Below are 22,684 nucleotides of genomic sequence, written 5' to 3' on the forward strand. Positions count from 1 at the left end.
CTGAGATACATTTCTATGTTACAGCAGGAACTGAGCCTCTTCTGAAACAAGCAGGACTTTCTTAATCATTAGCTAAGAATCCTTTGCTACACTTGCTGTTCATGTGACTCAGCAGAAACTTGGTAATGTATCACTCCAAAAGTCTCAATAGCTTATAGTAGGTTTATTTCTCAAGACTGCTGTACACTGTCATTTGGAGGTCTAGGCTGATGGAAGTCTACCTGGGTGCTTGTGTGTTGACTCTTACAGTGACATACCTACTATTAGTCATTTCATCAGTCAGTATAAGTTGTAAGTCATACTCAAAGGGCCAGGGAGACACAGTCCTACCTTGTACCAGAAGGGAGGAGAACGGTGCTGTTTTTAATATCACTAATGACTATCAATGATTTAGTTTGATTTTTTTGAAACAAGGTCTCATGTGGCCCAGACTGGCCTCCAACTCCTCAAGTAGTTAGGGATGACTTTGAACTCTAGACCCTCCTGCCTCTATCCGTAAGGGCTAGGGTGGCAGGTGTGTCACGACATGCAGCTCCTCGGGAGTCTCGACAAACACTGAATTTGTTTTGTTTATCATGCCCAGCAGACCACCACTGTTTTTTCATTTGTTCTTTTAGGGATAAAGATGGCATTTAATTCACTAACACTTGATACTTCGTACTACAAAACTAGAACAATGTTTTTGTAGGAGGAAAACATGGTTGACTCTTAGGAAGAGGCATCTTATACATAGCTGTCCTGAAGTGCAAACTGTATATTTGACATTTATACCTTACATGCTTCCTACATGAATTTAAGGTTACTTTAGAAATTAAAGTCCAGTCAGTCGGTAGTGGCGCATGCCTTTAACCCCAGCACTTGGCTTAGAGATCTGCCTGCCTCTGCCTCCCAAATGCTGTGATTAAAAGGCGTGCACCACCATTGCCTGGCTGCTTTTTACCTTTTAAATGGGCCCTCTTACCTTTCCTGTCAGATACTCTCAGGCAGTCTTGAGTCCTGTAATTTACTTAGCTATCTGAGGGGGGAGTCCTCAGTTACCACTCAAGCACTGCATACTCACCATGTCCAAAACAGCCTCCAGCTCCCTGCAGCTCCAGACTGAATGTCGTGACTGCTCAAGGAAGCTGGTCTCCACAAAGCCTCTGCTGACTCCTCCCACCTACAGACTGAAGCAGGCTGCCTATATGGTCCCCAACAGCTGCAGCTGTCACAGCCTGTTTCTGCTATTGGTGTGGTTAGGAGCCCAGATTCAAGTCTGCATGGCTGGACTTGAATCCTAGCCCTGTCACCTAGGAGCTCTGTGGCTTTTGCCATAGTCCTTGATAGGGGCTGTGAGAATATATAAAGTGGTTAGAACACAGCACCTTGTTTCCCCCATAGTATTGTGAAAGTAGTGATTGGACTGTCTTTTTCACATTGGCACATACTGACTATGCAATTACTGTGAAATTCATTTGTCAACTGTTCTAGGGCTGGAGAATTAATAAAGCATTCCTGTCTATGACGTGTGGGGAGATAAAATGCAGTATATGTTAACTAGTGATGACTGTAGAGAGAAGGCACAATACAGGAAGGTAAGGATTAGGTGGATGTGCCCTGATATTTTATATGGGTGGTTGAAGAAAGTGTCTGATAAGATAGCATTTGAACAGAATGAAGAGAAGAGAGATATGTGACTCTGGAGTAGAACATTCCAGAGGGTATCTGACAGGAACAACATGTAAAAGGACCTTGATGCCTTAAAAAAAAAAAAAGAAAGAAAAAAGCAGGCAAATAATTTATGTCTGGATCATAGTGAGAGGGTAGGAAGGAATAAGAGATGAGGGATGGGAGATGTAGGAAGAGGGTGGGGAGATCACTGTAAGAAGGGACTGATGAGGGTTGTGGCCTCTGCAAAAAGAAGCTGCATAAATGTAGAGACTAACTTTGTAGGATATCACTATGTGTACATAATGCCTGGCCCGTGTGTGTGTGTGTGTGTGTGTGTGTGTGTGTGTGTGTGTGTATGTGTGTGTGTGTGTGTGTGTGTCTGTGTGTGTGTGTGTGTGTGTGTGTGTCTGTCTGTCTGTCTGTCTGTCTGTCTGTCTGTCTGTGTGTCTGTGTCTGTGTCTGTGTCTGTGTGTATGTGCGTGTGTCTCCCTCCTTCCATTCCTCACTCTCTCCCTTTCGCCTTCCCCTTCTCCCTCTCCTTTACTGCCTACTACAGTAAACAGTTAAGTCACACTCTGCTGCTATAAGGCAAAATCTGAGTTTGAAGCCAGGTAAAATGATAAATTGTCTAACAATTATCCCTTCTCTAGCCTAGAAATTGTGATTAACTTCACAGCCCCTGGGAGCCAAGCCATTGTGCACCCAGTGAAGGGATTGGCCCAGTGCATACTTCAGGGCACATGTTGAATCTCAGAGTAGTTCCATGCCAGTTGAAAACAGCACAATACATTTACATTTGCTCACTGTTCAGATTTTGTGACCTTATTTGCTTATGACTTGAAGAGTTAAGGTTCATTTTCATTACAGTAAGTTCTAGAACCTGTCTCTGACATTAGCCAGCTCTTACAGAGACATGCCCAGTTGTCCTCCCTCAGCTTAACTGTTGAGGAAAGAATTTAGCTACAAGAAGTACTCTGAAAAGCCCAGAGTGTTCATGGATTTTGACTTTTGAGGACACATACACCTGAATTACACTGTTGATGCCGTGTTGCATGTTGCTTACACAGAGCCAGGGAAGGAGCGGATGGCTCCCTGTTCACCAGGCTCCACTTCTTGGGCCTTTTTACCTGTAGGACAGGTGGGAACATAAGCATCCTCCTCTCAGATTTGTCGATAGCTAGCTCTTCTCTTTAGACATTGATCCGTAGTCACACAGATTGGTCACAAATCCATGTCACATTCTGACCCTGGTGAGAGGCTGGTGTTCCAAGAGTGTGCAGTCTTCTCCCATGACCTACCACGCCTCACATTCACCACACCCCAAACTGCTCTGGGCTTTCCCATAGCTCTTCACGCACTACCCACCACCTGTCCTCTCCTCATAGCTACACGAGTGCTTTCCTCACCTCCTCTCCCGTGCCGTCATCAAATGCATCACTTGTTAGTAGTTTCCTCAGCTCCACCCTGTTTTCTTTTCTTACCATTATGTGCCACCTCCAGTCTAGGTGACTTCAGCAGACATCCAGACATCCTTTGCTCTTACCCACTTCACCCAGTCTGATCTTCCATCTTCCCCTCAATCTCTATTCTTCCCACGGCCTCAGGTCACCAGATTTGCATGCTTCCACCTTCCATATACAATGGATGGTCTCCTCTCTCCCCCTCTGCCCACGCTGTTTCTCGCATTGAAGGGCCTTTTCCCTTATCAAGCTTTTTCAACGGCAAGTTTGATCTTAGACAGAGCCTGCTCTAGACTCCAGTATTGTGGTTCCCTAAATTGTTATCTACTTGCTCATAATCCATAATGTTTTCAATCCTAATTTTGCAAACACTTTGGAATAGTGTCAACAGTGTTATTCCATTTGCAGACTGTCAGTCAGCCAAACACTGTAGGTTCCTCTTTATGGAGTTGCCTTATTGATGTGTTATAGCTGTTTCCTAAGTCTGTGAAATTAGTTTCCAAGGTGAAATAACCCCTGTCCCCTGCTTCTCTTCAATACTAGAGCACAGACCCAGGGTTCCTCGTGCTAGACATTTTCTACCACAGACTTACATCCCTGGCCCTTGTTTTTGTTAAATCGAGTTTTGCCATATACTAGCTCAAACTTGCACTTCTCTTGCTTCAAGTACTGGTGAGGCAAGATGACAAGGAGAAGAAAAGGAATCTTCACTCTAGAATCCATTGGAAGCTACATGACAGGAGAGGAACAAGAATCCAACATGATTAAAAGCTGCATAAGGCCCTTTTCCCTTCCCAGCCACAAATCTGCAGTTTCCAGGAATCACAAGAAACTAATTTACAAGGAAAATACATAACCAAAACCCTGTATACAATCCCAGTGGTTCCTGGTGTTATTTTACCAGGTTCTAATTTCTTCCAAGGGATCTCCAGAGCCAAAAAGAGGTAAAAAAGTTGGTTTCTTAACAACTTTTGAGGGTTAACTTTGAGAGAGCCACCAAAATGGTATATATGACCAATACTAAGACATTTAATTGCTTACTGTCTCTTGAGGAGCCTGTAATCACACTTGGATTCCTTTCTTCAGCTCTTTCTTTGAGAAGCCCATACTCATTCTCAATGTGTTCTACATTTTTCTGAGCAGATTCCCCCCCCCCCACCCCAGACAGGGTTTCTTGTGGCTTTGGAGGCCATCCTGGAACTAGCTCTTGTAGACCAGGCTGGTCTCAAACTCACAGAGCTATGTCTGCCTTTGCCTCCCGAGTGCTGGGATTAAAGGCGTGTGCCACCACCACCCAGCAGATCTCTCTCTCTCTCTTAACCCTCATGATTAAACCTATATTAAAATATCTTTTTATGGGAACTGGTGAGACAGATTGGTGGGTAAAAGCACTTGCCACCAAGCCTGGAGATCTAAATTTGATCCTCAGAACCCACATGGAGCATAGAACTGACTTCCCCAAGTTGTCCTCTGACTTCTACAGACACACCATTACACACACATATCCATAAACACAGTATAAATGTTTTTAAAATATCTTTTAAAAAAATCTTCAAGTCTGTTTGATAAACTGACTAGTTCTGAAATTGTTTTCAAGGTTAAAGCCACAAATTCCATTTTGAACTGAGTCTAGGTCTTTAAGAGATTAAGGGAATTCCCCAAGCTGCTGAGGGTGACATTATAGAACCCTGTCTCCATCTCTTTACAGCTGACCCTGGAATAAAAGATATGAACCACCACACCTACCTAGTGGACAGTTTTTTAAAACTAGATTCTGCTGGGCAGTGGTTGCACATGCCTTTTCTCCCAGCACTCAGGAGGCAGAGGCAGGCAGATCTCCATGGGTTCAAGGCCAGCCTGGTCTACAGATTGAGTTCTAGGACAGCCAGGGCTACACAGAAACAGGGGGGGGGGGAGGAAAGAATCAAAAAAATCAAAAAAAAAAAAACCCAGATTCTGATGAGATGTTGCCTTTCAGGGTTATGTCCTGTGTGTCCTCACAGGCTTCAGGGGCTCCTCTTTGTCAGAGATAACTGGGTGGCTCAGGAGGACCCTGTGTTTCCTATAGGATGAGGCTCTGTGGACCTCCAGCTTCACCAGATTCTTACTCTGAAACTCAGGCAGCCATCTTAAAGAGTGCTTTGTTGCTTCAGTTTTCCACAATTATATAGCGGAATGTCATATTTCATCAGTGTGGGGCATCTTTTTTTTTTCTGGGAATAGAGTGCAGGACTTTTCATGGGCTAGGCAAGTGCTTTGACAGCCCTCATCAATTCTGTAGTTGACATCTTTGGGGGAATAGTTATGATTTACCATCTCAAATCAGGATTTGTCTTATATAATCAAGGGCAAGTCATAGTTTAATTTGTAACACTTCCCTTTTATAGTCACACATAAAGCCAGTGTGATTGTGGATCTGGGAAGTACAGTACCACACACCTTTACTTATTGGGGATTGGAGTGAATAATTACTCAGCTCCATTAGTGCTGAATCTGCCTTCTTTTTACATCCTTCCTGTGAGCCCTCTGCTTCCACACTATGCCCCTAACTCTGACTAAACTCCTCTTCCTAAGTGTTGACTGTCTGTGCCCATCTGAGTGACTGGGACTCTTGGAAGAAGACAGGTATGCTGCATTCTTTCCTCTCCCTTTCCTCCATCTTCCTGGAAACCTTTAATATTAAATGACCCTGAGTGATTAAGCAGTGAGTTTTCCTGAGTGTAGAAAATACTAGAGGACTACTTACTACTCAGTAGGTGAATCTGAAGCCCCTCAATATCACACGCCATCATTGTCATCATCTCTCCTACCTTCCTATCCAGCCTCACCTCTTGTCACTTCCTGCTGTCAGCCCTGTCACACACAACTGTCTGTGGCTTGTCTTCAGGGATATTGTTGTCTTGTATGTCTGTGTCCCGGCATGGAAAAGGCTTTAGAAAGAACAGGAACTGTGGGAATGGAGGACACTTCCTGAAGACAACTTTGTGGTCCAGCATTTGGGATCTCTGTGATGGCCAAATGAAAAGTGCTTCATTACCTGACTGTACTGCCCTAATTCTGATGGGAAGGGTATTAGAATCCAAGGTAGAGGACAAGGCTTTCTAGTTGTCACTGCTCCAAAGGACAAAGGAGGGCAGGGAAAGGAAATTGATGCATAGTATTAATGGGTACTTCTGCTTGAGAGCAGACAGTTCTCTTATTACAGTTAACATTCTGACAGTTAATTCTGCTAGACAGCTTGGGGACAGTACTGATTGCCTCTCTTGTCTGAGCTGAAGGAGATGAGAACTGGATTCTGATGTAGAGGAAGAGTTAAACAATACAGCTTTGAGGACAGCCACTAAATAACTAACCAGCCTCCATCAGGTATTTGCTGTGTCAGCCACAGTGACCAGGTGTGTCATCCTTTTTATCCTTAGGCCAGGCAGGCCTAAGGTCTAAGATTCTGGGTCTCCCCATTTATGGGTGAAGAAATCAGCTTAGAGAGGAGTACGTCCTCTCCAAGGTCACACAAGCACTAAATAGCAGAGTCAGAACTTGCAGCCTGTCGTTTGCTTCTGAGCCTACGCTTGTATACTGTGTCATACCACCTGTAGTGTTGTCTCTTTCTTTAGTACCCTAAACATGGGGAAAGAAGGGCTGGATAGCTCACACTTATCTAGGGCCAGGATAAAAATAAAGAAGACAAGGTCTGGGGCTGGTAAAATACCAATGCACATAAAATAAAAATAAATAAATTAACATAAAAAAAGAAGACATGGTCTGGATTGTCTACTATGCTCAATACCATTGACATTTGAGGCCAGAATTGCAAGCAGGTAGATGAGGCAAAATGAAGTGATAAACTAGAAAGAAAAAGTCCTGTTAGAACTTTTGTTTTCCTTTTTTCCCAGGCTGGTATTGAACTTTCAGCATTCATTTTTACCTCAACCTCTCAAGTACTGGGATCACAGGTGTGCACCACTGCACCTGACTTACGCATGCTAGTCTCTCTTCCTCCCTCCCTTTCTTCCCTTCCTTCTTCACTTCCTTTGTTTCTTTTCTCCTAGGGATTGACGGATGGGGTTTCAAGAGCTCACACATGCTAGGCAAGCACTCTACCATTGAGCTACAGCTTCAGCTTTAGAACATTAAAAAATCAAAGATTTATTTATTTATGTGTGTGTATCCACATTGTGTGCATTGAGCGTGTGTGTGTGTGTGTGTGTGTGTGTATTTATGTGTGCCTTGATTGTCATGTCAGTACAGGGATTTGGACTCCAGTAAGGTAAAGTTTTTTTTTTTTTTTTTGGTTTTTCCAGACAGGGTTTCTCTGTGTAGCTTTGGAGCCTATCCTGGCACTCGCTCTGGAGACCAGGCTGGCCTCGAACTCACAGAGATCCGCCTGCCTCTGCCTCTCGAATGCTGGGATTAAAGGCGTGCGCCACCAACGCCGAGCTCCAGTAAGGACTCTTAACCACTAAACCATCTTCCTAGCCCTATAAGACATTTTTAGAGAGATAAATTAGGGGTGAGGCTCAGGAGGTAGAGCATTTACTATCATGCTCAAGGCCCCTTCATCTGATGCCCTTGATCTAAAAAAACAAAGCAAAAGTCTAGAGAACCCTAGCTTGGAATTGCTTTCTTTTAGAAAGGAAGAAATAAAGAGCAATGAACATAGTTTGCTATGTAAGTATTCAAAGAGCATAAATCATGAAACCAGTGATTGGTGATCCTTTCATTACAGAATTCCTAGAACATGAAGAAAATCCAGTTGCTAGGTGATTTGCCACCCCACCCCTCCTTGGCTTGAACAGTTGGCTTCAGGCCCCTCTCCCTGAGCTGACATAGCATTCTGTACGGGTCATGGTACTTATCGTAATCTTCTTTTATTATAGTTAATTCTGTACAGGTTTTATCTTTCTTGATTCCAAGTGCTTGAGGACATGGTCCACATCTTATCAGTCTTTCTCCCAGCACTTAACATTATGTGATATTAAACATATTTGAAAAGATAGTGAAACTGAGTGGATGTTTTGAACATAATGCATTACCTCTGTGCTTAGTGTGGGCGCTTAGGACCAAACAGCTGTTTATCTGAGTTTCTAAAGGCATCTCAACATTATAGTGTAATGCATTGTTGATCTTAATTGGGATGAGGTGGGAGTGCTTAAAAAAACATTCTATTTTAGAGTCATTGGAGTTTGTAATAAGCCTTCAGAAATTTCCAATAAAATAACATAATGGTGATTTAAGAATTAGCTCTCGGGGTTGGAGAGATGGCTCAGTGGTTAAGAGCACTGACTGCTCTTCCAGAGGACCTAGGTTCAATTTCCAGCACCCACATAGCAGCTCATAACTGCATGTAACTCCAGCTCTGACGGATCCAACACTCTCACACAAATGCACATAAAATAAAATAAATTAGCTCTCCTGCATTGTTTTATCTCCCTAGTTCCTCACTGGACCAAGTTCTCCTGGTTTTTCTCTGTGCCCTCCATGGTGTGCATTGCAGAAATCCCCATGTTGGGGGTGGAGACAAGCTCTTCCAAGGACACAGCATGCCAGGATCTTCATTCCTGGTTCACTTCTCAATCATGTCAAAGAAAAGTCTACCTCTAACTCCATATCAGCAGTCACTACCTCTGAAGAAACTGAGAAGAGGCAGGGCACAAGCCACGAACGGTGGTCAGATCTGATTATCATACTTTCTTTTTGGCACAGAGACACAAGGCAATCCACAGAGTCCAAGAACCACAGTGCTCTGCATGTCTTGGGATGCTGGTGAAACATTGGCTTCAGAATGAGAGTAGTCAGAGAGAAAAGGCCATGCTCCCCACGTCTCTAGGGCATGTTTCTGTCTTCTTTGCTTTCCATTTCTTTCCATTTCTCAGAAAATATGAGCACTAAAAACTGACCTTAAGCCAAGGTGATTTAGTCTTGCTTAGTCCACTCCCCTGGTTCCCTCAGAGCACATTCCCTCAAGCAGACAGGAAAATGAGCCACCCTTTCCCTCCCCAAGGTTTTCTTCCTACTTATTCTCTGAAGACCTTTCATAGAAATTACTGAAGCAGTCTAAGCCAAGAGGGGATAGAAATGTTGTCTATACTTGGCTTTTTATGTAGTGAACTTGTAAGCTTAGTTTGGGAATGATTAGGAATTCCTTTTTAAAGCACGGGTGTTGTGAAGTTGATGCCCTGGTTTTCTAACATAAGCAGAGTGACCATTTTCTTTTATAGTTGGTTAGAATTTTATTGATTTTACCTTATCAATGGTCAGGCAGGGGTGTGTTTGCCCCTGTCTTTTGTAAGATTTTGTCCTATAAGGAATTGGAATTATTCCAGTCTAGAGGTTTCTGTGCCTGTCAGTAAGCTAAGGGTGAGTTGTGGCTAATAGTGTCTGACAGTGTTCCAGAAGATGGTACCTACCCTCCTTGCCCAAGATGCCTCTAGGATGGGGTCTTGCCATCTCTACTGAGAGATGCATTGTATTGTGGAGTCAATGCTACAGGGGTGTTCTGAGGCACCACATTTTGGGTGACACTGGGGATTGAAGCTGACTTCTTGAGCTTTTCTTTCTGTATTTATTGGAGAAGGTATGAGATGTTGAATACTTCAGCTTTGGAGCATGGAAAGTTAAAGTTTGGAGACCGCTTCACTAGAGGAGAAGCCTGACTTCATTGCTTCCCTTGCTCCCTTCCACTTCCCAGATAGTTTGCTTCCAATGGCAGTGACTGTTGATTCAGGGTTAAGGGCAGAATGTTCTTTGACTCGATTGAGAAATGCAACCAGGGATGGGACTCTTGGAGGTCTTGGCACCCTGTGCCCTTGGGAAGGGCTATTGAAGGGCTATTGAAACTGCCTTGTCTCCACCCTCAACAATTCCACAGCCTAGGTTCTGTATCTTTGAAATGGCAGGAATGTGTCCTTCCTGTTGGACTCATGTCGTCTTCTTGTAAAGCTAGAAGGCTTGTTTTAATCTGTTTTATCTGAAGTAGAGTTTCGGGGAGCCAAATTCAGAGGTCATGCCAGATCAACAAACTATGTCTTGAAATCCTGACTTTAGCACAGTAGTGGAGTCTTTGTTTTATAACACCAGCAATTATGAACTAATATCTCATAAGCACATTGCTCTGGACACCCACAGGAGATTTAACACAGAACCTCAAAGGATCACGGTAGACAAGAGACATGCAAAGAACAACACAACAGTACACTGACTTAAGTATCTCAGTAGACACCCATTCAAGTCACAGAGAAGATCTTGACTCTACCAGCAGAGATCCTTAACTTCCTTGACTTAGGTGCCGCAACCCTGGGTAGTCAGAACCCCAAACCTGGAAGAATGTTTCTGATTTTTACAGAACTACTTAGCAGGATCACCATAAAGAATGAGTTTAAGGCAGCGAGGTGTGGGAATATCTCAGCAGTGGTCAGCACTACCAGCTCTAGTTCCCATTTGGGGAAGTGTTGTCTTGAGGATCAGTACAGGTCCTTGAGCATGCTGAGCACTTGTTCTGTGGGACACTCTGCAGCCCTCAAGTTATTTAACATTTCTGATGCCTTCCAGTCTTATCTTCCCTCTGTGCACATCTATAGTGGAGCTGCTGGTCAAGTTTTTGTTTGTTTTTTAAAGATTTTATTATGTATACAGCATTCTGCTTCCATGTATATCTGCACGCCAGAAGAGGGCACCAGATCTCATAACGGATGGTTGTGAACCACCATGTGGTTGCTGGGAATTGAACTCAGGACCTCTGGAAGAGCAGTCAGTGCTCTTAACCTCTGAGCCATCTCTCCAGCCCCCAGTTTTATATGGCCATAGAACCTTTGAAGGCCCAGCATTATCCATAAGCACTGTTGGTACCCTCAGCATACACTAGATAGTATTCCTGTAAGAAAAGGACTGAGGTAGAGGCAGGTAGATCTCCAGAGCAAGTTCAAGGATGGCCATGTCTACACAGAGAAACCCTGTCTCCTTGAAAAACCAAAAAATAAGTAAATAAAAACCCAACAGCAAAAATAGAAAAAGAAAATATTAGATGTTCAGTTCATCCAGATGTAGAGGTAGGCATCCCAAAAGAAGGATATAGCAGCTTTTTAGAAAGGAAAAACTGAAGGGATGCAGATATCCTACTGTGAGTTAGGACGGGGGACAGAACAGAGACATGATAAAACAGAGTGTCAGTAGCCTTGGCATTTAGCTGAAATCCTACTTTTGGTTTTGGGGGATAGGGGTTTCAAGAGAAGAATTTTAAGTAGTATAGAACTGTAAACACCAATTTTCATGCCATAGATTTGTACAAATCAATCTCAGGAAACCCCAGCTGCTACCTCACACACTGCAGACTCCTAAGACTTCAGATGCATCTCTCACCTCCTTTTTATATCAGATTGTTCTGTTGGAACCTTGGAGCTGTCTTAAACCTTTACGTTCAGATAAACTCTTCCTCCTCTTGTGATTATTTCTAGGTCAGAGTACCATCGAATTGGTCAAGAACTTAGGAATCAAGTAGCACTTATTTAAATTCCAGCAAGCAATTCCTAATAGATTTGCCAATGTTATTGTGATAGATGCTTACTGAGCTATCAGAATAGTTGGGTAGTTTGTGTTTGTTCAGTACACACTGTTTGGCTAGGTGTCAGGCTCATGACCTTTGCCTCTGCTTTTTTCTAATCACATCTTTTTTTACGTTTTTGGTTTTTTATTTTTGGGATTATAATATAATTGCAACATTTCTTCTTTCCTTTTCCCCCCTTTAAATCTTCTATATCTCCCTCCCCACTCTCCTTCAATTTCATGGCCTCTTCTTTCATTAAATGTTATTATATGCATATATGTTCTTGAATATACATATATGTAAATATGACCTGCTCAGTCTATATGATGTTTCTTGCATTCATGTTTTCAGGGCTGACCATTGGGCACTGGACAACCAGTTGGTGTGCTCTTCCCGCACAGAGATCCATTTGCCTCTGCCTCCCAAGTGCTGGGATTAAAAGTATGTGCCACCACCATCCCATTGGTGTCATTCTTATTTAGCTTATATCTGGGCAGTCATGTTGGTGAGGCTTTATGGATGTGGCTTCTGACATTCCTAGGACATGGTCTCACAGCAGACTTGGTAGTCCCATTATTTGGAGTGTCACCTCCATGCCTTAGGTGTCAGCCTTTCTTTCCTCACCCTCCCTCCATGGGGCAGTACTTTAACTCTCAGTGTTCTTGGGTATTCACCTAGATTTCTGCTGGCACCCTCTAACAGAACCCTTTGTGCTCTGCCCATATCTTTAGTTCTGCAGGTACTGGGGTTCAGTTTCGTTTCTTGGCCGCATGCTTTCCACACCTTTGTTTGGCAGCCTACAGCTGTCTCAGCTTACTCTTTATCCACTCAGATAAGTTTTGCTGCCTTTTATTCAGAATTCCTGACTGACTTGCAGGGTTACCATGGGCTGCTGTTCGCTCATCCTTTGCTTACTTTACATCCATGGAGCCATGTGCCAAGCAAAGGGTGCTTGTGATGTTTTCATGGATATTATAATTATGGAATTTAATCAAATATTCACAGCAAGCCAAGAATGAGATGAGAGAATCACTGTGTAAAAATTAAACTGAGCCAGGTGGTGGTAGCACATGCCTTTAATTCCAGCACTTGGGAAGCAGAGGCAGTCTGGTCCCTGTGAGTTCAAAGCCAGCCTGGTTTACAAAGCAAGTTCCAGAGCAGCCAGGACTGTTACACAGAGAAACCCTGTCTCAACAAAACAAAACAAAACAAATAACAGAATGCTACAGAAAAGCATTTGCTTTTTTTTTTTTTTTTTGAAAGTGGAAAGATCCACTTTTTTATTTTATGTATGTACAGTGGTGTTTTGGCTGCATGTATATCTGCGTAGAGGTGTCAGATTACCTGGAACTGGAGTTACAGACAGGTGTGAGCTGCCGTGTGGGTGCTAGGAATTGAATCTGGGTCCTCTGGAAGAGCAGCCAGTGCTCCTGAGCTATGTCTCCAGCCCCATGCCATATGCTTTTAATCTCAGCACTCTGGGAGGCAGAGATAGGTGGATTTCTGTAAATTCAAGGCTAGTCTGGTTTATATAGAGAGTTCTAGGACAGCCAAGTCTACATAAAGAGACCCTATTTTTTTTAAAAAAAAAAAGGAAGAAAAGAAGGAATCAAGAAAGATTATCTACTTATATCTTAGGTGTTGGAATTTCCCCTTTGTGGGGAATGTAAGGAGTGCCTTGTTTGAACATTTCCATACATATTTGCAATATACTTTGATCATATCCACCTCTCATTATCCTCCCTATTCCCTCACTCCTGATGAACACCATGCTCTTTCCAACACCCTCCCCAAAACAGCACAGGAGTGATTCCTGGCTTTTGAAGCAGGATCTCACACAGTACCTAACTAGGCTGGTCTCTAGACTCATCATCTTCCCGACTCCTCTTTGAGTGCCAGGATTATGGGCACCTATCTGGAAAGTTCTCTTTTACAGCAACAAAATAATAGATGATGCCTTCTGGGTGAGTTTTATAAACTAGTGGCCTAGAGCTAATAATCTGAAAGAGATCTTCTTGGCCTTAACTGGTGGCTCTCAGAGTTTTCTTTGTAGCAAATGATAGCAGGTTTGACTTTGTGGGGGAAATCAGTAAAAATCATAATAGGTGAGCATGCTGTCTGTGGATTATCAGCTGTTGAAGGTCAGTTGGTCTCTTGGTCTCTCTTCCCTACCTGTCTTTCTTCCTTCCTTCCTTCCTTCCTTCCTTCCTTCCTTCCTTTCTTCTTCCTTTCTTCTTCCTTCCTTTCTTTTTCTTTCTTTCTTTCTTTCTTTCTTTCTTTCTTTCTTTCTTTCTTTCTTTCTTTCTTTCTTTCTTGTTTTGTTTTTTTCAAGACAGGGTTTCTCAGTGTAACAGCTCTGGCTGTCTTGCAACTAGCTGGCCTTGATGTAATGGAGATCACTGCCTCTGTCTCCCGAGTGTCTGCCTTCGTTGCTTGTTTTCCTTGTTGAGATATGGAATCCTGATGCCAACCTTTTTAGTCTTTGTCTTCCCACTCACAGCTGATCTTTCCTGTATGCCATAGTTTTCTGAGTTACCTCTTTGTTGTCACATGCTTTCCAGATTCCTCAAGGAAAGCTCAGGAATGATCAACTGGGCATAAAATCCTTGAGTTGTACTTTGTGTCCATGAGAATATTACTGTTTCCTGCTATCACTAAGCATTGGTTTTGGCTTCAAACTCCCTATATAGGTGAGGTTGACCTTGAACTTGTGATCCTCCTGATTCTACCTCTCAGATGCTGGAGTTATAGTGTGAACCATCACACCTGGTTAGTGCAGTGCTGGGGATGGGGCCTAGGACTACATGCATGCCAGCCAGACACTCTCCCAGTTTACACCTCAGCCCCCTTGCTTCCTTTTGTCTCATTCACTTTTATCTTATTTCTTCCCTTTTCCTTATTGTTTTTAGTTCTGTCTCTAGTTTTGTGACTTCTATTTAAAGATTTATTTATTTATTGTGTATACAGTGCATGCCAGAAGAGGGCACCAGATCACATTACAGATGGTTGTGAACCACCATGTGGTTGCTGGGAATTGAACTCAGGACCTCTGGAAGAGCAGTCAGTGCTCTTAACCCCTGAGCCATCTCTCCAGCCTGTGACTTCTATTTTTACCTTCAGTCCTGCCATTTCCTTTTTCTTCTCCTTTGTCTCTGAATTCCACTATGATACATTTTCTCACCTTCTTGTCTTCCTGCTCTGCCATAGTCTCTTGCTTTGCTGCTTTGCAGGACTGGGGATCAAATCTAGGCCCTGGTGCCTGCTAGTCAAGTGTTGTACCACTGAGATACCTCATCTGCCCTCGCTTTTCTTCTCTGACGTTTTTCAGAGTGTGTTGTTGTAATTTTGGCTGCTCCCTAGCATCAAATTTCTAATATTTTGGTTTTCTTGTTTCCTGATTTTCTTTGTTGTGTCTTTATCTAGCTCCCGGGAGGTGGCTTTTTATAATCATTTTTGAGTGGGTTTGCTTTTTCAGGTGCTAGCTATTGTTAGGAATCTTGTTTAGGGAAGAATTCGAAGCTCGGCTTTTTTGTTCCTATGTTAGAGAGTTCTTTTGAGTTCATTTACCCTTATTTCTAGGCAGCTAATAAAGTTAGGCATCCATGAACTTCCCCAAAGCAAAGATGTTCTTCTCTGTTGCCACGGGGACCACATATGTGAGGCACATACAGTAGACTTGTGTATTTTTGGATGTGGTCCCAACTCTAGGTCCAAGGAGGTTTCTGCCCTCCACTATCAAAATCTGTTTGATATCTGGGGGGTGGGAGCGGGGGTGCTTTCCCTCCAGGAAGGATAATTTTGCAGGCCTTTCTGAGTTCACTAGCTTCCCCATCCCCTCTTTGTCACATCTTTTCTTCTCTTCCTTCTATGAAGCAAAAGGAGCCTTGCCTGTGATCCTTGCTCCTGCTGTCTGTGCGACTGTTTGGGGGTCTCGAATTTGTATTTTCTCCTAGTTTTGTTGAAGATGGGTTTGCAGTTCCATTTCTCCTTTTTATATTTAAGACACACTTGAATGGAGTTTGGGAATTCTATCTTTATGATGTTCATATTAGAAGTTTTTAGCTTTTGTTCTATTTTCTGATTCCCATCACATTATAAATTAGACCTCTTGCTGTACCTTGTCCATAAAGCCTCCACAGTCACACTGTTATCTGTCTTCTAAGTCCAGGGAATAAGCTGCTCAGGTGCGAGAAGGCCTTTTACCCATTCAGCATGGTGCTCTACATTGTACATTATTCTGGAGCAGTCACACCAACAGCAAGCCTTAGGTGATGCCATGTGCACTGGTGTCATGAGTGAATGTGGCAACAGATGCAGACTGGAGTCAGCCCAGCCCGTACTCAGCACCTGGTTCTGGAACTGATGGCTCCTGGCACTGCAGAACTCCACCAGCATTTTCTCAAATCTGAAATGAAGGAGCTATTCTAGTTTTACTTCTGTTGCTGGTAAAACATCCTGGCAAGAAAGCAGCCTAGGAGAGGAGAAGGTTTATTTGGCTTATGGTCAGTGTCACATGATGAAGTCACAGTAGCAGGAGCTCAAGCACCTGGTACATCAGTCACATCCACAGTCAAGAGCAGAGAGAAACAAGCCCACCCAGGTTGCCCGCTTGCTCTTGCCTAGCTTCCTCCTGTCCAGTATAGTTCAGGACCACTGTCTAGGCTGTGGTTGCTGTCCATAGTGGACAATCTACAATCTACCACAGACATGCTCATAGACCAATCCAGTAAAGACAGTTACTCAATTCAAACTCTCTTCTCAGGCAGTTCTCAATTGTGGCAAGTTGACATTCAAAACTATCATAATTACCAAATTCAGACAGATATTGTGAAATTAAAGTAAGTTCTATGAAGCACTTGGTACATGGTTGATATTCAACAAAAGTATTGCTTTGTACCAATAAAGAAGAGGTGGGCTAAACGAAGAAGAAGATGACGACGACGACGATGAAGAAAAAGAAGAAGAAGAAGAAGAAGAAGAAGAAGAAGAAGAAGAAGCACTAAGAATACTCTAATACATGTCTCTCTTTTTAAAATAATTTATTTAAAAATTTTTTATGTGCACTGTGTGAAGGTATCAGATCCTCTGGAATTGGAGTTACAGACAGTTGTGAACTGCTATGTGGGTGCTGGGACCTGAACCTTGGTTCTCTGGAAGAGCAGCCAGTGCTCTTAACCACTGAGCCATCTCTCTAGCCCCAGGTCTCTCTTTTTTAAGGTCTGAGGTTTACTATTCTTTACCGCTGTTAATTTTGCAAGTCAGTATCATTGAGTTTGTTACATTAGTGTGCAGCCATTACCACTATCCATATGCAGAGACCTTTATCCACCTCTGTATACACTGCCACACAAAACCCACCTGCCCTGCTCCCAACCCCACCATTCTGCTTTCTGTGTCTATGTACTTGAGGACTTAAGGTACCTCATATAATGAATTCCTATAGTATGCCTTTTTGTTTGTTTTGTTTGCTTGTTTTTTGTTTTGTTTTGGCTTTTTGAGGAATGGTTCCTCTGTAGCTGTCCTGAAACTCACTCTGTAGACCAGGCTGGTCTTGAACTCAGAGATCTACCTGCCTCTGCCTCCTGAGTACTGGGCTTAAAGGCACACACCACCACACCTGTTTTATAGTGTGTGTGTGTGTGTGTGTGTGTGTGTGTGTGTGTGTGATTTAGTTTGCTTAACACAGTACCCTCAAGGTTTATCCATGTTGCATGGATGTATGAATGTATCAAAATTTCCTCCCTTTTTAAAGCAGAATGGTAGTTTATTTTATGGAATACCACATTTTGCTTATCCATTCATCTGAGAGTGACCACTTGGGTTGCTTCTATTTCTTGCCCACTGTGACTATTGTGGATATGAACATGGATGAATATAAATGTTCCTTTGAGTCTCTGCTTTTAGTTTTGCTTTTTCCCCCTTTGGTATATACCCAGAAATTGAGTTGTTGAGTCATACAATAGTTCTGTTTTTGCTTTCTGAGGAACTTCCATAGAGTTAATACACCCAGAGGACTATTTGATAGGGAAGTATAAGCAATGGAGTTCCCCCAAGGAATAATATGAAAACCAGTCTTGCTTAACATTTTATGAGTTGCCTAAATGTGAAACTTTTACTATTAAATTTTACTTTCATGTGGATATATATTAATGTATAGTATGGGTAATATATATTGTATAGAATTTAGAAAAGAGAGGGAGAAAGCAGAGAAGTGGTTATTAAAACTTAATAAATGGACGGGCGTTGGTGGCACACACCTTTAATCCCAGCACTTAGGAGGCAGAGCCAAGCGGATCTCTGTGAGTTCGAGTCCAGCCTGGTCTACAAGAGCTAGTTCCTGGACAGCCCCCAAGGCCACAGAGAAACCCTGTCTCAAAAAACAACAACAAAGAAAAACTTAATAAATGGGTACTTAAAGGATTACTCCGTTAAGTACTCCTCCCCCCAAGGACAATCCCAGTTACATGAGTTAGTGCCTTCTTCTGGACAGAGAGAGCTTCTTGTATCAAATGCATGAAAGCATGCAGACATCTTGTTCTTAACTTCTTGGTAAAAATAAGTTGACACTTGAGACTGGAGGTCAGTGGTCTAAACTATGACTCTGTCCTATGGGAAATTTTTAGAAATGTCTGATGAAATGATCTTGGGTCATCCTCCCTGGAAGGGAACTACTGCAGCTAATGCTCAGAGACCAGAAACATGCTCTGGTACCCATGAAAGCTCAACAAAGGATCATCTCAGGGACTGGAGAGATGGCTCAGTGGGCAATAGCACTTACTGTGCAAACATGAGGACATGAGTTCAGGTCATAGCACCTACATGGTCAGGCGTGGTCACATGACCTGCAACCCCAGCACTGGAGGGTGGCTGCCAGCCTACCTCCAAGTTCGGTAAGAGAACGTGTTTCAAGGGAGTAAGACAGAACAAATAATAGAACAGGATACTTGGTGTCCTCTTCTAGCCTCTGAAAGTACACACACACACACACACACACACACACACACACACACACACACACACACACACACCATCTCAAGGCTAGGATACCTTGCTTCAAGTCCAAGCTACTTTCTCCACCTTTCTTACATAAAACTGCTGTCCCAGCCAGGTCCAGGAGCTTTGTAAATCCACCCCATCCTGTAGCTACATTGCTTTTCTCAGGACCTTTTCTGGCCTCCTGTGGGGTGGTCCAAAAGTTCTACACTTACTTGACAACAGACGGTAGTACTTCCTACCTTCCTGGTTTGACAGAAAATAATTACAAGTCTTGTTGTTACGGTTTGGTTTGGAATTGGAATTTGAAGTGCCAGGTTGGATCTGGTGGCACACAGGAGGATTGTGAGTATAGGGCTGTCCTGAGCAATTTAACAAGAATATTTCTCAAAAAGATAAGCCCTAGACACGTTGGTCAGCTATGCTTGTCTAGTATGCACATAGCTGTGGGTTGAGTTTCATGGCTATGCTGGTTATGGTGGCACATACCTGTAATCCTACTGCTTGGGAGATAGCATCAGGAAGATCAGAAGTTCAAGGTCATTTTTTAATGGCTACATAGCAAGTTCAAGGTTAGTCTGAGATAAATGAGTCAAACATTAATGTTAAAGTTGAAAGGGGAACTGGGAAAAATGCTTGCACAAGGCCCTAGGTTCAAGTCTCAGTACTGCAAAGGAATGTGAAGTACTGCCCTGCAGGCCCCAGTGAGCACACCCACCCAGGACTTTCTATGGCAGCTCTCCTGTCATCCCTGTGTAGTGGTTGAATCGCCTCTGCTCCATCCTAGCTGTGCATCAAAATTTAACTTTGCTTAGAGTACTACTGGATTATGGATTGGTCCGAATAGCTGGTCTTACTTAATGCCAGCCAGTGTGATGACAGTCAAATGGGTGATAGGAAAACATCTCTTCTTGTATAGAACCTAGTATGTACCAGGCACTAGCCAAGGCCTTTTTATGTCTAGTTTCCCATCTAGTTATCTTACCCAGACATTTACTCCTGTAGTTTTAGAGGGAAGCTGAAGCTTTGAGAATAGAATTTGCTAAAGACCATTTAGCTAACAACAGCAGGGCTAGAATTTAAACATGACCTGTCTGAGTGGAGCCTCTGTCACCACCTCATTGTCTTGAGGATACCAACCCCCCACCCCCTGTCATTGCTAATAGAAGGCCCCAAAGCCATAGACCAAAGGGCAGAGACCACTTGTGGTCTCACTAGTGAGGTGTCTGAGTTATGGATCTGCTGCCATAAGGACCAGGTTTCAACAGCTCAGGAATTGAAGGGGAGACACGGAGTAAGAGGACTGATCACTCAGTTGACTTTTCTATCTGAGGGAGGAAAATTTAACTCTCTGGGGTCGGTGAAAAAGACACACACACACACACACACACACACACACACACACACACACACCACCCACCCACCCATCCCCAACATGTCAGGATCTCTCTGGGGTCGGTGAAAAAGACACACACACACACACACACACACACACACACACACACACACACACACACACACACACACACACCCACCCACCCACCCACCCACCCCCAACATGTCAGGATCTCACCTAGGGTGCTGATGAATGGCAAGTCTTCAGCAGGTCTGAATAGGAGAGGCAGAGCAGGCAAACTACAGAACAGACAAACAGACACACGAGGACTTTTCCAAAGGCCAAAGCGTAGTTCTTCATTTTACTATTCCTTCTGTTGCTTGTTCTACTCTATTCTTTTTCTGTTCTGTTCTTCTCCCCTCGTGTTTCCCTTCTTCTTGTCTTTATTATTTTTTTTCCCCTTACAACTTATATACCCCAGCAAAACCTTTCAGCACTATTAAGTATGTTAATTAAATATGTTTACATTCCATTTTTAAGTGAATGATTTTAATGCATACAAGTGAAAAACAACACATTTCCCATTTCCTTACATGATTAAACATTTTACATATTACAGGTAAAAAACAAATTGTCCCCCAAGAACCCACATACAGTTAAACACTTATCTTTTAGACTTCTCATAGATCAGGAGCCTTTCAGCTGTAGCCGTTTACATAGGCATTGGTTTTTATAATTGCCAGAAAAATAGGTTATTTGTTATACTTTTTATATTAGAATCCTGTCCAGTTATCTTAACTAATCATCTAATTCTTTGTTTTTTAGTTACATGAAGTCAGTTGTTTAAATCTTTGTTTTAGCTATGATGCACACTGAAACCCATTTCCCAATATCAGAAAGAACTTGAGCTAACTCCTGGGACTCAATTGTTTTCCCTAATCATTAACCTAACCACAGTCTGTACAAACCCTCAAGTAAAACTCAAGACCTAGCTCCATGATCCTTTCTTATTCTTATTTTCTATCCTCTGTAGCCCCTGCTTTATCAGGGATGGGGGCAACACCATATCCTACTTTTATCTATATTAATGTTCCCACTAAACTAACCTCTGTCATAATCCCTTACTACATTTGTTTAAAAAACTTTTTTGGGGGGAGGGGCAGGTTTCAAGATAGGGTTTCTCTGTGACTTTGGAGGCTATCTTGGAACTCACTTTGTAGACCAAATGGCCTTGAACTCACAGAGATCCACCTGCCTCTACCTCCCAAGTGCTGGGATTAAAGGTGTGCGCCACCACCACCCAGCTAGTTAAAAAAAAGTTTAATCATCAAAATCCTATTTAAACTAAAACTATCGTTGAATAAAATTGTAAGTTAAGCAGCTTAAGAGGAAATCATCTTCGTAATAATTCACAGATAAAAATGTCCAGTAGAATGGGATATTTCCATGAGATAATTATACTACATTATAGGCTGTGCCTTTACATTTTTCTCTAGTATCTAGCATGTAAAGGCACAGCAGTAGCAAGAGACACTCTGGAACTGAAGCCCCAAGGGCCTTGTGTATCTGAGATTTGCCCATCAGTGCCTTGCATTCTGGTGAGCTGACTCCTGCTGCTCCTCTGACCTGGCCACCAGCATAGATGAGAATGTGGCCTGTCTGACCCCTCTGCTGCTGCCACCAAGGGAGCCACTGTGCTGTGCTGAGTCGTCTTGTTGCCTCTTTTCCAGGTGCACTACATCCTTCAGGAGGTGGTGATGGGTGGGATGGTGTTGGAAACAAACATGAATGAAATTGTGGCTCAAATTGAAGCTCAAAACAGGCTGGAGAAGTCAGAGGTAAGGAAGTAGCTATACTCGTGCCCTGGCTGTGTAGAGAGCACTGGGCAGAGGGAAGAAGGAACATGTACTTGTGTAGTATGTGTCGCTTTTGTATGCTCTGTGGGCTTGTGTGACCTTCTGTGTGCTGTGTAGGTTTGTGTATGCTATATGAGCTTGTGGGTACTGTGTATGTTTGTGTGAGTTTGTACGTGCTGTGTAGGTTTGTGTATGCTATATTAGCTTGTGTAAGTTATATGAGCTTGTGTGTGCTGTGTGGGTTTGTTTATGATGTATGGGCTTACGTAGCTTCATATGAGATTGTGTGGGCTGTGTGGGTTTGTAGATGCTATGTGGGCCTGTGTATACTGTGTGGGTTCATATGAGCTTGTCTGTACTGTGTAGGTTTGTGTATGCTGTATGAGCTTGTGGATGCTATGTGGGCTCATGTGGCTTGTGTGTGCTGTGTGTGCCTCTGTGGTTTGTATGGCTTATGTTTCTCTGGGTCCTTAGGAGGTGGGACCTGTCTCTATTGATTTGTCTACACTAACTTGAAGGCTAGTATAAATATTAAACAGGTAAGGCAACTTGAGATGTCAGGCGTAAAAGATAGGCAGATGGCAGAAAAAAGCAAACAGCTTCTAGAATATGGTTACAAGCACACATTTGTGGTGCTTGTGTGTATTTGCTTGTGCATATCTCATGCTAGGAATTCAAGATTCTTTATTTTCAGTGACACTTCTACAAAATTACAATAATGCTGATTTGAAAATACCCTACCCAGCCTGGAGGTGGTGGTGCACACCTTTAGTCCTAGCACTGGGGAAGCAGAGGCAGGCTGATCTCTGAGTCTAAAGGCCAGCCTGGTCTGCATAGCCAGGGGCTACAC

The 22,684-nt window shown here is 43.0% G+C and overlaps 1 protein-coding gene across 3 annotated transcripts in view; it reads left to right on the forward strand.

Moving 5' to 3' along the window:
* LOC100754298 (AP-3 complex subunit sigma-2) overlaps window positions 1-22,684 on the forward strand; it is a 46,916-nt gene that overhangs the window by 21,259 nt on the left and 2,973 nt on the right. For 2 of the 3 annotated variants that reach the window (XM_027408223.2, XM_027408224.2), the window contains one exon: window positions 21,709-21,816. The exons of the other annotated variant lie outside the window; for it this stretch is intronic. In XM_027408223.2, coding sequence (XP_027264024.1) covers window positions 21,709-21,816 — 108 coding nt within the window. The remainder of the gene's footprint in view (window positions 1-21,708; window positions 21,817-22,684) is intronic. 3 annotated transcript variants of the gene reach the window in all.

Source organism: Cricetulus griseus, chromosome 3 (assembly GCF_003668045.3).
Source record: "Cricetulus griseus strain 17A/GY chromosome 3, alternate assembly CriGri-PICRH-1.0, whole genome shotgun sequence".
Taxonomy (NCBI): domain Eukaryota; kingdom Metazoa; phylum Chordata; class Mammalia; order Rodentia; family Cricetidae; genus Cricetulus; species Cricetulus griseus.